Source organism: Strongylocentrotus purpuratus, unplaced genomic scaffold, assembly GCF_000002235.5.
Source record: "Strongylocentrotus purpuratus isolate Spur 01 unplaced genomic scaffold, Spur_5.0 spur5_scaffold_5, whole genome shotgun sequence".
NCBI classification, from domain to species: domain Eukaryota; kingdom Metazoa; phylum Echinodermata; class Echinoidea; order Camarodonta; family Strongylocentrotidae; genus Strongylocentrotus; species Strongylocentrotus purpuratus.
In genome coordinates this window covers 34,782,944-34,797,251 of record NW_022145611.1, presented here as the reverse complement: position 1 = coordinate 34,797,251, position 14,308 = coordinate 34,782,944, and the positions used below count along the sequence as shown (strand labels likewise).

Genomic DNA, 14,308 nt, shown 5'->3' with positions numbered 1-14,308 from the left:
TCAGATTATCTTTATTCATTGTCTCTACTATTTTTTTGAAGGCTTGTACACATACCTCAGGGTAAACCACCATTGTTTACCGCTTTTTAAAATAATTTTTTGGAAGGGTACTGCACTTCATATTTTTGCATCTTACAGCTACATTTATATTGTGCTCATATCCATCCCATATTATGTGTGGGACCTTGTGTACTGCTATTTTTCCATACCCACTTGCATTTGTAACAAACAAAAAAAAAACCTAGGTAAATGTGAATGGGCATGAGTTCATGGTCTTTTTCTTTCTTCCCCCTATCTCTCTCTTTCTGTAACTCTCACCTTTATTTTTTCATCTCTCCTTATTTCTGTCCACCTTTGCCTCTTTCACACCCCCCCCCCCCCCCTCTCTCTCTCTCATAATATCTGTCACTGTCAATCTGTTTGTCTAAATCTCTTCCTTCCTCTAACCTTTCGTTCTTCATCTCTGTCTTTTTCGATAAGTTCACAAACGCATCAAAATTTGAGCGATATTCTTTTAATTGCATACCATGCCATATCTTTTATAAAGCCATTACTAATGGGTGACCATATTCCAGTGCAAATAGAAAAAGACAACAGAGTATATTAGGTTGCAAGGGCAGCTGCAAAATCCTTATATGTTATGTGTTAAGTGTAAACAGTGTCGAATGTCATTTTCCCCGGCAAGAAAAAAAATGGGTTAAGATAGGTCCTCAAAACTTGCACTATCGTTTATTCAAAACTTTAGTAAAATAAAGGGGATTGTTTCACAAAATTGAATACACAGGCACTGAACTTAAAAACTCTATTCAAATAGCATATTCCATGGTTTGTACGCAGCCATGTTACTGTGACACTTTAGCTTACAAAAAATAAAAATGAGTTTGGGAACTTTAGATTTGTGTTCAATAAAATAGTACACCAAGACATTTATGTTTTGATAATAAGATAACACACATCATGGTTGATTTATAAAGACATGGAAGATCAGGAACAAGATCATTAAAAAATATCCTGTTCCTAAATGGATTTTTTTTTTTTTTTTTTGGTTGTTGGTACTAGTCATATTGATATAATATATATCATTATGTTCTAAATAGGGTGGGGGACGACAATATATATCATTGACACTGAAATTCCACTTCATGGGGGTGTTTTACACTATATATATTCTTAAATGAAAACCTTTCTATAGATTGGTAGGGGTCCCTGATGTCTCTACTCCTGTCCCCATTCACCAAATGTGGCATACAATATCTTCAATATTTACTCAAATTGCTGCTAGCCTGGACAATGATGCTCCACTAATGCTTTCACCATCTGAAAATCATTTGTTGCTTTCTTATCAAAGCAATAATATCTTGTTTCACCTTTTACAAGAAAAATATCACCCACACAACGTTCTATTATGTTCAGCTGCTAGTTGTGAAATTAAAACACCTCTGACTGCAATTCTTACTGCAATTTTGTGTACTTAAAGTGACTCAGTAACATTGTCTCAGATTCTGAAACAAAATCCTGGATTAAGCTCATGCTGCAATTATAAACCTTTAGGTCAGTCAGGAACCCCATGACTTTTACAAGCCTGTCTGATTATCAAGATATTTATGGTTGGAAATTGAAATCAAATTTTCTGTTTTCCTGACGCTTTTTATAACACTGCAGTCTATGGGGGGGAAAAAAAAGTATGGTAAAACGGGTCACTCAAAGATTTTACTTTTTTGAGGCACTTCATGACCATTTTGAAGAGCAATTTTTTTAGGGCTTCAATATTACACCATATCACAGACACTGATAACATGTAGGGCCATGCATCTCAGATTTAACATTGTTAAAAGTTGCCTTTAAGGGTTATTTAGGTTGGTTCAAAGCAGCTTTTGGCATTAAACTTCTTATGACTTGCACTGTGTCTACACTAACACATGTTGTTGTATTGAGACTTGTGCTACTATTATTCGAACCTCTGCCAGTATTCATAATACTGACCGATTACTTTGGTTGGTAAAGGTACTAGTGATGCAGTATTGTGCTACCTGAAGATCAAGATCAGCATTCATGCTAACAAGGACTTAAAATACACAAACTCATGTACTATTAACCCATTTCACTTTGAAAAAATAATATATATGTATATACATCTTTTGTATATATATACAAAATGCGTCATTCCACAATAATAAAAGAACAAAGGCTTTTGTCTCTAGAAGATAAAATGCCATCAACTGCATTATTAAATGATATACATGATTCGGGTTATGGCGTTCAATACATAAACTTCTGTCACATTACATAACAATCTTTGAATGCAAGACAACTGTCAACTATACATTAAATAGGTACATTATTGCCCTTTTCACTCCCTGATAAAAGCACGCCTCTTAAATATCTATAATACGTCTCATAAACATATATAAATATAAAGTTCATATAATTCTATCTAAGAAACTAAAGCACAAGGCCTTCATCAACTGATCAGAGAAGGGGTTAAACCTCCCAAAGTCCTTCTAAACCACCTTACAACAGATGTACATGTTAACCACAGGTACAACTCATACGCTGATATCTGGAAAAGCTTGATGTCCCGACGTACATGCACACGTAGACGCCCCCATCTACTGCTTCTTAGTGATGCCTCATGTTGAGCCACGGATCTCACACAGCATCTAGACATGTTGATGAATGAACTAGCATTTTCGCTGCTCCCCAGGGCATATTCTATGCTACGTAGTAAGTCGTTGGTCTTGAGGAGGAGCAGCATCTGTCTTGGTACCATGTTAAGGAGTTGAGTGATCTCTGACATGTACAAGGCTGCATGCTCACGAACCTCACGATCCTAGCATAAAAAATATTGAAATTTTTTGTGAATCTATGAGCATTATGATTATCTTTACAAAATAAATGTCTGATTCAACTAATACTTTGTTGTCTGTAACTGATAGCAAAATTGTACAATACAGTCAAACCTGTCTTAGCTACAACCTCTTTACGAAGGCCCACGGTCTATCCTTGTAACCGATTTTGTATCCCTCTAGAAAGAAATATCTGTTGTAGAATCTGTCTAGAAAGGCCACCTGCCTACACTGGCCACTTTTCTTGTTTCCCTTGCATGGCCCTGCTAGGCAGGATTGACTGTACTTAGCTACAACACTGCAAGTTAGGTAGTCAAGTCAACTATTGGTTGCCAAATGCACATTGTCATATTTGAACTTGTAGGTACTACTTCTATTTATCAAATATACTCCAAATCCAGATCGAATATCAGATCAGTTTATGACATTTTTTAACACATATCATTAGCTTGTAAGACAATCCACGGCCCAAGATCAAGGGTATGAAGCTTGCCATCGAGCGGCCACATCGCCAATATGGAAGTGCTATCTTCATGAACGAGAAGATCAGACCGGATTCTACATCCTATACCCACAATAACGACATCGAAGTGCTGAATGTGACAATCAAAGGACTAACGATCTCCTCCATCTACAAGCCACCAAACATAAGTTTTTCGTATCCTTCCACCACTACCAATAGGCATATTGTAATTGGCGATTACAACAGCCACAGCACGCAATGGGGATATGATACCACTGGAGATGATGGAGCACTAGTTGAAACATGGGCCCAAAACAACGACCTAAAACTAATCCACAATCCAAAGCTTCCAAAGTCTTTCGCCAGTGCCCGCTGGAAGAGACGTTACAACCCGGATCTAGTTTTCTGCAGCAGGCTGCTTGCTCCCACCAGTCGTAAGTTTGTAGCTGAGCCGATTCCAAGATCCCAACACCGACCCATCGGCATTCAACTGACTGCAGTTATCACACCAAACAAGACCCCGTTCAAGCGCAGGTTCAACTTTGCTAAGGCAGACTGGCCTGCTTTCACCGAACACCTTGATCATGCCCTAACACATCTCCCTGCAGATCCAAAGAACTATGAATCCTTCATAGATATAGTCAAGAAGGTGTCACGTACACATATCCCAAGAGGCTGCCGCACGACATACATTCCAGGCATCGATGAGGAATCAAGTCAGCTTCTGGCAAACTACACCACAGCCTACGAGTCTACGACACAGATGCCTTCTCAGAGGATACCATCAACCTTGGAGAAGAGCTTATATCAAGGATATCTCAACGACATAGGCAGATGTGGCAGCACATGATTGAAACAACAGACTTAAGACACAGCAGCAGGAAAGCGTGGGCCACCATACGCAAGCTCGGAATTGACAGCACCAGAGCTCAACAGCATTATAATGTTACGGCTGACGAAGTAGCAAATCAGCTGTTGAAAAATGGAAAGGCCCCCAAGACGACTAATTCACACAGGCACAAACTACCTGGAGTTGACCAGAACATGTCTCTTTTCACAAGACCTATTTCTGAAGAAGAACTACAGAAAGTTATCTCCACGCTACACGTCAACAAGGCGGCAGGCATCGATGACATCAGATCGGAGCAGATCAAACACATGGGCTCTGTAGCACAGAAATGGCTGCTAGACATGTTTAACAACTGCATCGAGAACACATGTGTCCCAAAACAGTGGCTCCGAACCAAAGTCGTCGCTATCCTCAAGCCAGGAAAGGACTCGAACGAAGCCAAGAACTTTCGACCGATCTCGCTCCTGTGCCAAACATACAAGCTGCTTGAACGCCTTATTCTCAACAGAATTGGGCCTCACGTTGACAGCCAACTGAACTGTGAGCAGGCAGGTTTCCGACCAGGAAAATCCACCACGGGACAACTTCTCAACCTGACCCAACACATCGAAGACGGTTTTCAGAACAACCTCATCACAGGTGCAGTATTTGTGGATTTATCTGCGGCTTATGACACTGTCAATCACCGAAGGCTACAGACAAAACTTCATGACATCACAAATGACCTCAAACTCACCAGATTCATTCAGAAGATGATGCAGAACAGACGCTTCTTTGTCGAACTGGATGGGCAGAAGAGCAGATGGCGGAAACAGAAAAACGGTCTCCCCCAGGGTGGCGTCCTGGCGCCAACACTCTACAACATATACACTGCTGACATCCCTTCAACAGAGAACACTCGAAACTTCATCTATGCAGATGACACCTGCATCACAGCCCAGCATAGTACCTTCGAAGCTGTTGAACTCCATCTCAACACAGCGCTCGCAAGCCTTTCGGAGTACTACAGAGCAAACTACCTACGGGCAAACCCATCCAAGACTCAGGTGTGTGTTTTCCACTTGAAGAACAGGGAGGCAAAGAGAGAACTGAAGCTAAAGTGGAACAATGTGCAACTTAACCACTGCGAGCATCCAGTGTATTTAGGTGTAAAACTTGACCGCACTTTATCCTTCAAGAAACATATCGAGAAGACAATAGGCAAAGTAGAATCTCGAAATGCCATCATCGGGAAGCTAGTATCTTCACACTATGGCGCTGACCCCAAAACTGTACAAAGTGCAGCTGTTGCTCTATGCATGTCATCCGCAGAATATGCTTGCCCAGTTTGGAGCAGATCAGCCCATGTGAAGAAGCTTGACACCACACTCAATAACACATATCGAAAGATAACAGGATGTCTGAAACCAACAAAAGTTGAGGAGATATATCACCTCGCTGGCATTGGATCTCCTAACCAAAGGCGCACTAACACCTGCCTAAAGGAACGGATGAAGCAGGCGACAGATGACAGACACATGCTACACGGATACTTACAACCCCACAAACGACTTATATCCCGACACAGCTTCCTCGATTCTGTCCCACCACCTGAACAGAATCCTCCACCATCAGTCAAGCCCGTACTCATCAAAGGTCTTAACCTGAAGTGGCCGGAGTGGCAATGCCTAAATCGAATGCGGACGAGAATGGGACGGTGTAAGGTCAATATGGCAAGATGGGGCTATGCCCATGAAGGAGATACTCTCTGCGACTGCGGAGAGACTCAGACGATGGACCACCTCTTGCAGTGCGGCGGAACGGGTTGCACAGATGAAGACCTGTCCCTTGTTAATGAAACGGCCATTGCAGCAATCGAGCGATGGAAGAACTTAATTTAATTTAATTTACTTCCAAGTTAAGGAACTTTACATTACTATCTTGATCTAAGGAGACACGAACGAACGAAGCTTGTAAGAAACAAATTCCACATGTCCATACTACGTCTTGATAATACAATTTGATTTCTGAACTTAACTCCACATTGATTGATTGATTTAAAGGTTTCAAAGAGAAAAGTTCATGATCCCATCATCGCAGTCAGACAACTGAATTGACATAAATAACAATCACGCATATGTTTGGGGGTACAAGAAATAATTTATTCAACGCATAAGAGAATTGCTGCTCACCTCTTGAGCAGACCTCTCTTTCTTGTCGATGCCTTCAGCCAGTGAGTCCCATGACCTAGCAGTCAACATACAAGCAAAGATACCATACATCTGCCCAGCTCCTAGGGCCATACTATAGTGCTTGATTCCCTCAAGATCAGCTGCTAAGATGGACTGCCACAGACGAGAGTAGTCCAGACGAAATTCATCTGTCAGGGTCTGAAGGATAAGAATAGCACATTATACTATTATCAGGGATGCCAGTTAGAATTGATCAGAGGGCCTGAAAATCACCTAGAATGAGCTATTTTGTTCACAAAAAAGCCTAAACTATGGTCTGAAAATAACTCGCCAGGGCCTGAATTCAGGCTATTGCCTGAAAACTGGTATACCTGTATTATTTAAGACTTTCTAAAAACATGAAAGGTACACTTTTACATTTGTATAACAACATGCATCTGAAGTGCAGAATCTGTGAAATTTTAGCTGTGATTGATTGCTATGGGAGTGTGGGTTTTCAAAATTTGAATGATATCAAAATTGCAGGATTCCATTTACTTAAATTGATAATCCTTTTGGCAAGCAATTTTCAGTTTGGAGGACTATGGATTCCAATCCCAATATCATGTTTTTGCCCTGAAACAAAAGCATTATCTCAAAGTTTATTTCTTGACCAATGCATAGTGAACATAATCCTGTTAGCAATTATTCTTGAGTGCTATTTAGTAAATACTATCTTAAATCAACAAAAAGAAATACAAGGTACACATTGGCTTTGTTTAAAGGCATCGTTTAATAATGTTAAATCTGAGATGCAGGGCCCTACGTATTATCAGTGTCTGTGATGTGGTGAAATAATGAAGCCCTAAAAAATGAGCTTCAAAATGATCAAGAAGTGCCTCAAAAAAGTAAAAATCTTTGAGTGACCGGTTTTACCATACTCCTTTTCCCCAATAGACTGTAGTGTTATGAAAACCGTTTGGCAAACGGTTTTCAAAATTTGTAATTCCAATCATAAATATCTTGATAATCAGACAGGCGATCGGCTTGTGAAAGTCATGGAGTTCCTGACTGACCTAAAGGTTTATAATTATCATTGCAGCATGAGCTAAATCCAGGATTTTGATTCAGAATCTAAGACAAAGTTACCGGATCCCTTTAAAATGCATTTTTATCATAATTTTTTTCAACTCCATTGCGCAAGCACATACCTGATACAGACCATGGTCTAGTAGAACAATCTCTACTTCTTTCTTGTCATTGTGTCGTATAAGTACATTGCCAGGATGTGGATCACAGTGAACAAAGCCATTCACAAATATCATCTCACTGTACATCTTGCCCAAGTTCTTGGTGATCTGCAAAAAAGGAAAAATGAAGAGAAATCAATGAGAGGTTAATCTAACAAGCAATACATCTGAGTAATCTATCGGCACTCTTATTTCATCCCTTCTTATCACAAACAGGCTTACTTGACAAGACTTGAATATAAATCCTGTTTAGTACATGCTTCAATTGATCAAAGCTAAGCTTTTTAAGATAAACATGTTATAGTAAACTGAAACTTCAGCAACTGCCTTCATAGAATGACCATCTGTCTATAAAGATCTCACTTCTTTTTTTTTTTTTAGGGGGGAAGGGGGGGGGGTTAAATATTGTTTCATATTGAAACATTTACTGAAGTAACCTGCCTATAATGGTCACCCACTTTTAATATAAAAATGTCTCCTTTGAGTGGTCTTTAGATGCAGGATTTACTTCAACCCATATCCATAGTTAAAGGTCTTGAGCTTCCTACCTGGTTTACATCAATGCCCATCTGATCCATGTATTCCTTGTTATCTACTTTTCCTCCATTACAGTACTCCATGGTTAATACTCTTGATGTAGAGTGTTTCCAATAAATGCCTGGAACCTACAAAGAGATAAAGGTAAGATATCAATGATACAGCTCAGGAAATACAGAGGCAAAAATGAAAACATTAATAACTAGATGGACCTTCAACTGCGCACAGTTGAAAATGATGCCTCCGCCATGGAGCAATTTTAAAACCAAAACAAAGGCAATTTTAAAATTAAGTTTGATTGCAATCCATTAAAAGGTTCTCAGAATATTGTGATTACAAGCTATGTTTGACCCTTTGATCTTTGACCTCATGACCCTAAAATCTCTGCAAGATATATACATGACCTAAGTTTGGCATGAATCCATCAATGGGTTCTTGAGATAACACAATCACAAGCTATTTTTGCATACATAATGAGCCCTGTGACCTTTGATCTTGGATCTTGTAACCCAAAAATCTAATCAGTTCATTGGCTCTGCAAGATACATACATGACCTAAGTTTGGCGGGAATCCATCGATTGGTTCTTGAGATAACGCGATCACAAGAATGGGATTTACGGACGGACAACCCAAAAACATAATGCATAACAGGCATAAAAACAATTTTCCACTAATTTTGGTGGACTAACTGTTAATTTATCTGAGTAAGATAAGAGTAAGAATAGGCTAAATGAGTAAGCACCAAGATCACCTTTAGTTTAACTCATATCATAGAAAACTGAATGCTTTGCCCAAGGTTATGAGCACCTGGCCTTATATTCCAATTTGTGACATGCTGGTTTGATAATCACTTTTTACCTACAGAGCCACCAATTTCTCTATAATAGGCCATAGTGTAGCAGAGTGTTTCTGAATACTGTTCTATAAAAACGAAAATGGGTACTGTCAGAAGCAGTGCATTTTATTTCGCAGGATACATGGGCAATTTTTTGTCTGACAGGTTTTATTCACAGGCTAACATCATTAGTTTGACTTGGATTGACTTGCTAAACTAATAATCTCACCTCATTAATGTTTAATCATTAGAGGTGACAGGAAGTGATTCAACAAGCTATCATGAAAATCTAATCAAATACTGCTACCTGTTAGAGTCAATGGTTGAATTCTATAATTTACCTTTAGGAATTTGAAATGTTTCAGCATTTTAGCCACTTTTTCTGCATTCTTGCCTTCTTGGACGAAGTCCAACTCTATCGGAAGCTTTTCTCTCATTTCTTGTGCCAGCCAGAGCAACTCAAATTCTGGGAAGATTCGAGCAACAGCATTCAGCAGAAACTGTTACGTGATTTAAAAAACGACAACAATATGATGAAGAAGACAAATTAAGGAGCATACGGTACTGTGTTCTTCACTGACAGGCTTGAATCAAATACATTATGTAATTTTGGCACCAATCTTAAAAATATGATAATAAACACTGTTATCTAAAAATTAACGAGATATATGTTTTATAGGGTATTTGATCTGAAGAAAAAACGCTACATTGAAAATATATATATTATATTTTTGATCAACTACTCTGTTATCATTATTTTTCAATTTACAATGACAGTAGTTGACAAAAAGCTTATTAATTGACAGACAGATTTACTCTTCTTTCTTTAAAGAGACAAAAAGTAAAATCAATGTGAAGTTAGGACGATATCCAAGTCATCATTTTTGCATTCAAGGAAAAGCATATTCTATGAAGACAAAATACATAAGAAGGAACGAAAGAAAATCTCAATCACTAGATGACTGCCTAACTCTTCCAAATTTATCCAAAATAGACACTTTGCAACAATATGTCAATCATTTTACAAACCTCAACTGTACTCATGTCCACCTCCGAGTATGATTTGACGTTAGGATGCTGTACTTTGACAGCCACCATGGTACCATCCTTGAGAAGTGCAGTGTGGACCTGGGCTAAAGAAGCTGTACCAACAGGTTCTTCAGAGAACTCACTGAACAGATCATCAGCCTAATGTAAAGAAGATGATGGAACAAGAAACCGACTTCATTATTTCATCCAACAACACTCTACTTCATCTTATATTCAGTACACAACAATCAACACACTTTCTTTTTCAGAGTGAATGGGCTCTGAAATTTCAAAATAATAGATAAAGCATACCTTGGTACAAAAATTTAATCTCTCCTTAGTGAAGGCAAACAAAAGAGGTAATCAATTTGTTTAATATACTGAGATAACTTTGGCCTACATCCTAATTCATCCCATCAACTATTTTCTGAAATGTTCAACTCAGTAGCATGGGTAGATTAATCATTTATCTAGTGTATGCTGGATTGCAGACGGTATAAGAGCAACAGTTTATTACATAGAACCATAAGTTCTAAAGTTACAGCTCATACATCCATTTATACACAAATCCCAGAATTCAGTGTTCCAACCTTTATCATACATTTCCCAAATTGCACTATTGCACCAATCTTTATATCAATTCCTATACAATTTCCACTGAATGATATTCGCCTTCACGGTTCACCCCTATTCCCTTTGATTACATTGAAATAGAATAGTGATTACTAGAACAAGAGCCTTACCAGAACCCCCAAGTCCTCTGCAACAACCTTCTTAATGTCCTTGAGAGACGACTGTGGGGCGTCGTTATGTAAGACCTTCATCGTACTGACATATTCCTCAGGCAATAGATAATCAAGAGCTCCAACATGTTGACCTAACTTGATGAAGATTCCTCCATTCTTACAACACAGTCTGTGTAGTCTCTCAGCAGATCTCTTGTGGATCTGTCAAAATGTAAACAAATTTATCAATTACCATGCTACACGTATGGTGTCTATCGATGAGAATGGGTGAACATGTCATCGTAAATCCTTGGTATTGAATGATTCTACAGCAATCCTGTTTGTATTAGATATTTTATCAGTTATGTTTATGAATGAACATGAAGGAGAGGACAAAGCAAGTAAAATTGATTACTTCTATCAAGAAAAATAATCAAGTAATCTTTCTATTTAACCAATTGCCTACTGGAAAGTTGTATACAATAGGATAATTCAGGAGACAGTAGTCAACTGGTTAAATGCAGTTTTTGTTTTTAGTTATATTATCTTATGAGATGCATCATCAGGAGTTCAACAGTATCTGTGAATCACAAGCTCTAAAACATTTCTGACACAAAATATTAATGATTTAAATATATGAGCTATGTGGCATGATTTACAAAAACACCATTTGATAAAAAACAAACTAAGAATATGTTTTCTAGTTTCTACCGTCAAAGGTGTATTCATTCATTTATTTTCATGACCCTCCTTTGATTTTTTTACCTACACAAATCAGCAGCTGATTTCTACTTACCGTTGACATCATCTCCCTGTAATCTGGAGAGCCTGATTCCTTTCCCCTCATGTTCCATTTATAGTCCACTACAATTGCACCAGCCTGTAAGATTCAGATTCATATCCAGTTCACATTTCATACCGTACTTTAATTTCTGTAAACATTAACAAATTAACATTATTTCCACAGATTTATGAAGGGGAAAGAGAACTGAAAAATATGAAAAGCTTCATGGTCCTTGTCAGGTAATCTCATTCCTTTGAAAGAAAATACAGTATAAGGTTTATGCCATAAATAATGATAGCATTTAAATATCCACTAAAATCAAGAAAGTTTGAAATGGGTTATTATTGTTGGGGTACAACACTCATCTCTATTAAATATTCCACTGCCATTAAGATTCATACTATTATTATAAAAAAATAATGAATCTATTCTATTATGACATTTGCTTCTATAAGAAGAACAAAATATACTTTTACCTTTTAGATATATGAAAAAAGGTATCATCCTTAAACTTGTTTATGCACAAGTCCTAACTCCTCTATTTAGTATAATTAAATGAGACACAAAGAGGAAAACTCACTGAAAAAAATGCTCGACCAAATCTGACTACGCCCACTGATGACCAGTCAATGTAGCCTCTGTCTGTAGCTATGGCAACACCTGCCCCTCCAGCTCCACCCAGAAGAGATAATGTCATCCATGGTCTGCGCAACCCGCTTCTGAGAAATCCTAGAGCCATGATGCCCCCAAATCACTCACTCAAGTCTCTGAAAAGTATCAATCGTGTCAAACAAAGTAACTACAACCAGAAAGGCAGAAGTAGAGTTGATGCTCTCTTTCAATCATTCATAATAATGATGCAATAAAGTTCTGTTCCCAACTCACTCTAGATCCTAATCAAATGATTGGTAATGCGCGGTCACGTGTGATTGATTTACTGAGACTATCCGTCTATCCCACGTCTTTCATGAAAAAGCATGCAATAGTTTTCAGTACTATCCAATGATTTAAAGAGTGCAGCCCACATATGAGCTTATTTGTCAGCCATACTGTCACAAAACAATCTTGAATGAATTCTTTTTACATCAAATAAGAAGGATCTACTTGAGGAGTTTCGTGGTACAAAACAAATGATGCATGTTTTCATTTGTTCATTATATGATCTATCCGCCCTCGTTGAGGCTGTATATGTATCTATCGCACTCAGCCTAATGGAACGGCTTGGTGCGATAGATACACACAGCCTCAACTCGAGTGTGGATAGATCTAATAATGAACTCATGTGCATGCATCATTAGTATAATAATCAATAGAGTAATAATAATAATTATCGAACCAGTTCAGACGAGAGGTCGAAATGCACATTCTTTGGCATTGTATTTGTACTATTGTAAAAGAAGAGAGAGGAGGAGTAGGAGTAGGAGGAGGAGGAGGAGGAGGAGGAGGAGGAGGAGGAGGAGGAGGAGGAGGAGGAGGAGGAGGAGGAGGAGGAGGAGGAGGAGGAGGAGGAGGAGGAGGAGGAGGAGGAGGAGGAGGAGGAGGAGGAGGAGGAGGAGGAGGAGGAGGAGGAGGAGGAGGAGGAGGAGGAGGAGGAGGAGGAGGAGGAGGAGGAGGAGGAGGATCGAGGAGGAGGAGGAGGAGGAGGAGGAGGAGGAGGAGGATCGAGGAGGAGGAGGAGGAGGAGAAGGAGAAGGAGAAGGAGAAGGAGAAGGAGAAGAAGAAGATCGTTCACAGGAATAGAGATTTTCAAGAAACAATCACAATATAATGAAAGGTAGGGAATAAAATTTAGAAAACCCCACGCGGATTCCAACAGGTGGGACAATATCCGAGCAAATTGGGTGGACTCTTTCTCTTCGCTTCGTGTAGACTTTCTATCTACACGATTCCTTATCAAAACGGTTTTAAATTGTCAAAATTATCTAATTATGTTTTTATTAAGGTTGATAACATAGTGCATGAAGTCGTTGTTCTTCAAATACTTACCCGTGATTCGTGAAGAAAGGACCAGCCGCTAGCCGCATATCCTAGAAATTACGTAATTTTCATGTGGTTCAAGTCGTTTAGTTGTTATTTCTAAGCTGTAGTCATATTTTGTTAAATTCAATCAATTCAAATTTTATTGGTCCAAAATATAACATTATTCTAATATTATGCTTGGTGTTTTATATCATAATGTTGCTATTTTATTATATTTACAAAACCCATTATATGTATAAAATTTCCACATGCGAATCACTATGAAGGTAAGATACAGCATTGAATGAGGCTAAGTAATTCTTCCACTTTATACCACATGCACATGATAATTTGAGATGGAACAAACAATAGCGACATATAAGTGCTATGTCAGACATGTCAGACTAAACTAATATTCTAGAATAGACTATGGTATGTAATTTCCCCCAGCTTAGCACACGTTCATAATAGAATTGCATGCTTCCATACATATACAATACAAGATTGCCTTAGTCTTCATGGGCCCTTTAAGACCATCGGTATTATCAACACTTGTTGGCTGGCTGCACCACACACCCGTTTTTGTTCTTTTGTTTTGTTTTTTGTTTTATATACTGTAACAAATGTATTATGTAAAGGGAACCTTAATTACAAGCATAATGCTTCCAAGGTTTCCTCCACATTACTGCAGATAATCGTTAGCATCATGACTTGCCATTACATCGTTTTTATTACTGTTGTATCAATCGAATATTATGTACATGTTTTGTTACCTTGTGCCTTACTTTGTAAATTCTCTTCATTATGCAGTTAATGTGGAAATAAAACCTTAATTTTTTTTTTTTTTTTTAAAGTCGATTCGATAACTATATGGTCGTT

The 14,308-nt window shown here is 38.3% G+C and overlaps 1 protein-coding gene across 1 annotated transcript; it reads right to left on the bottom strand.

Annotated features, from left to right (window-relative positions):
• Positions 1-1,950: 1,950 nt before the first annotated feature.
• LOC574821 (uncharacterized aarF domain-containing protein kinase 1) lies at positions 1,951-13,545 on the bottom strand. Its single transcript, XM_011675736.2, has 10 exons — positions 13,457-13,545; positions 12,051-12,237; positions 11,483-11,566; positions 10,705-10,908; positions 9,962-10,120; positions 9,274-9,432; positions 8,108-8,224; positions 7,521-7,667; positions 6,331-6,528; positions 1,951-2,830 (listed from the first exon to the last, which is right to left on the bottom strand). The coding sequence occupies exons 2-10, from the start codon at positions 12,207-12,209 to the stop codon at positions 2,462-2,464; spliced, it is 1,596 nt and encodes a 531-aa protein (XP_011674038.2). The 5' UTR covers positions 12,210-12,237; positions 13,457-13,545; the 3' UTR covers positions 1,951-2,461.
• Positions 13,546-14,308: the final 763 nt, after the last annotated feature.

Excerpts from the sequence above, each read along its gene's own strand:
- LOC574821 (XM_011675736.2), bottom strand. The coding sequence starts at position 12,209 with ATGGCTCTAGGATTTCTCAGAAGCGGGTTGCGCAGACCATGGATGACA. Across the intron at positions 7,668-8,107 it reads TGGGCATTGATGTAAACCAG|ATCACCAAGAACTTGGGCAA; the intron begins GTAGGAAGCTCA and ends CCTTTTTTGCAG. Across the intron at positions 6,529-7,520 it reads TAGACCATGGTCTGTATCAG|ACCCTGACAGATGAATTTCG; the intron begins GTATGTGCTTGC and ends CTTATCCTTCAG.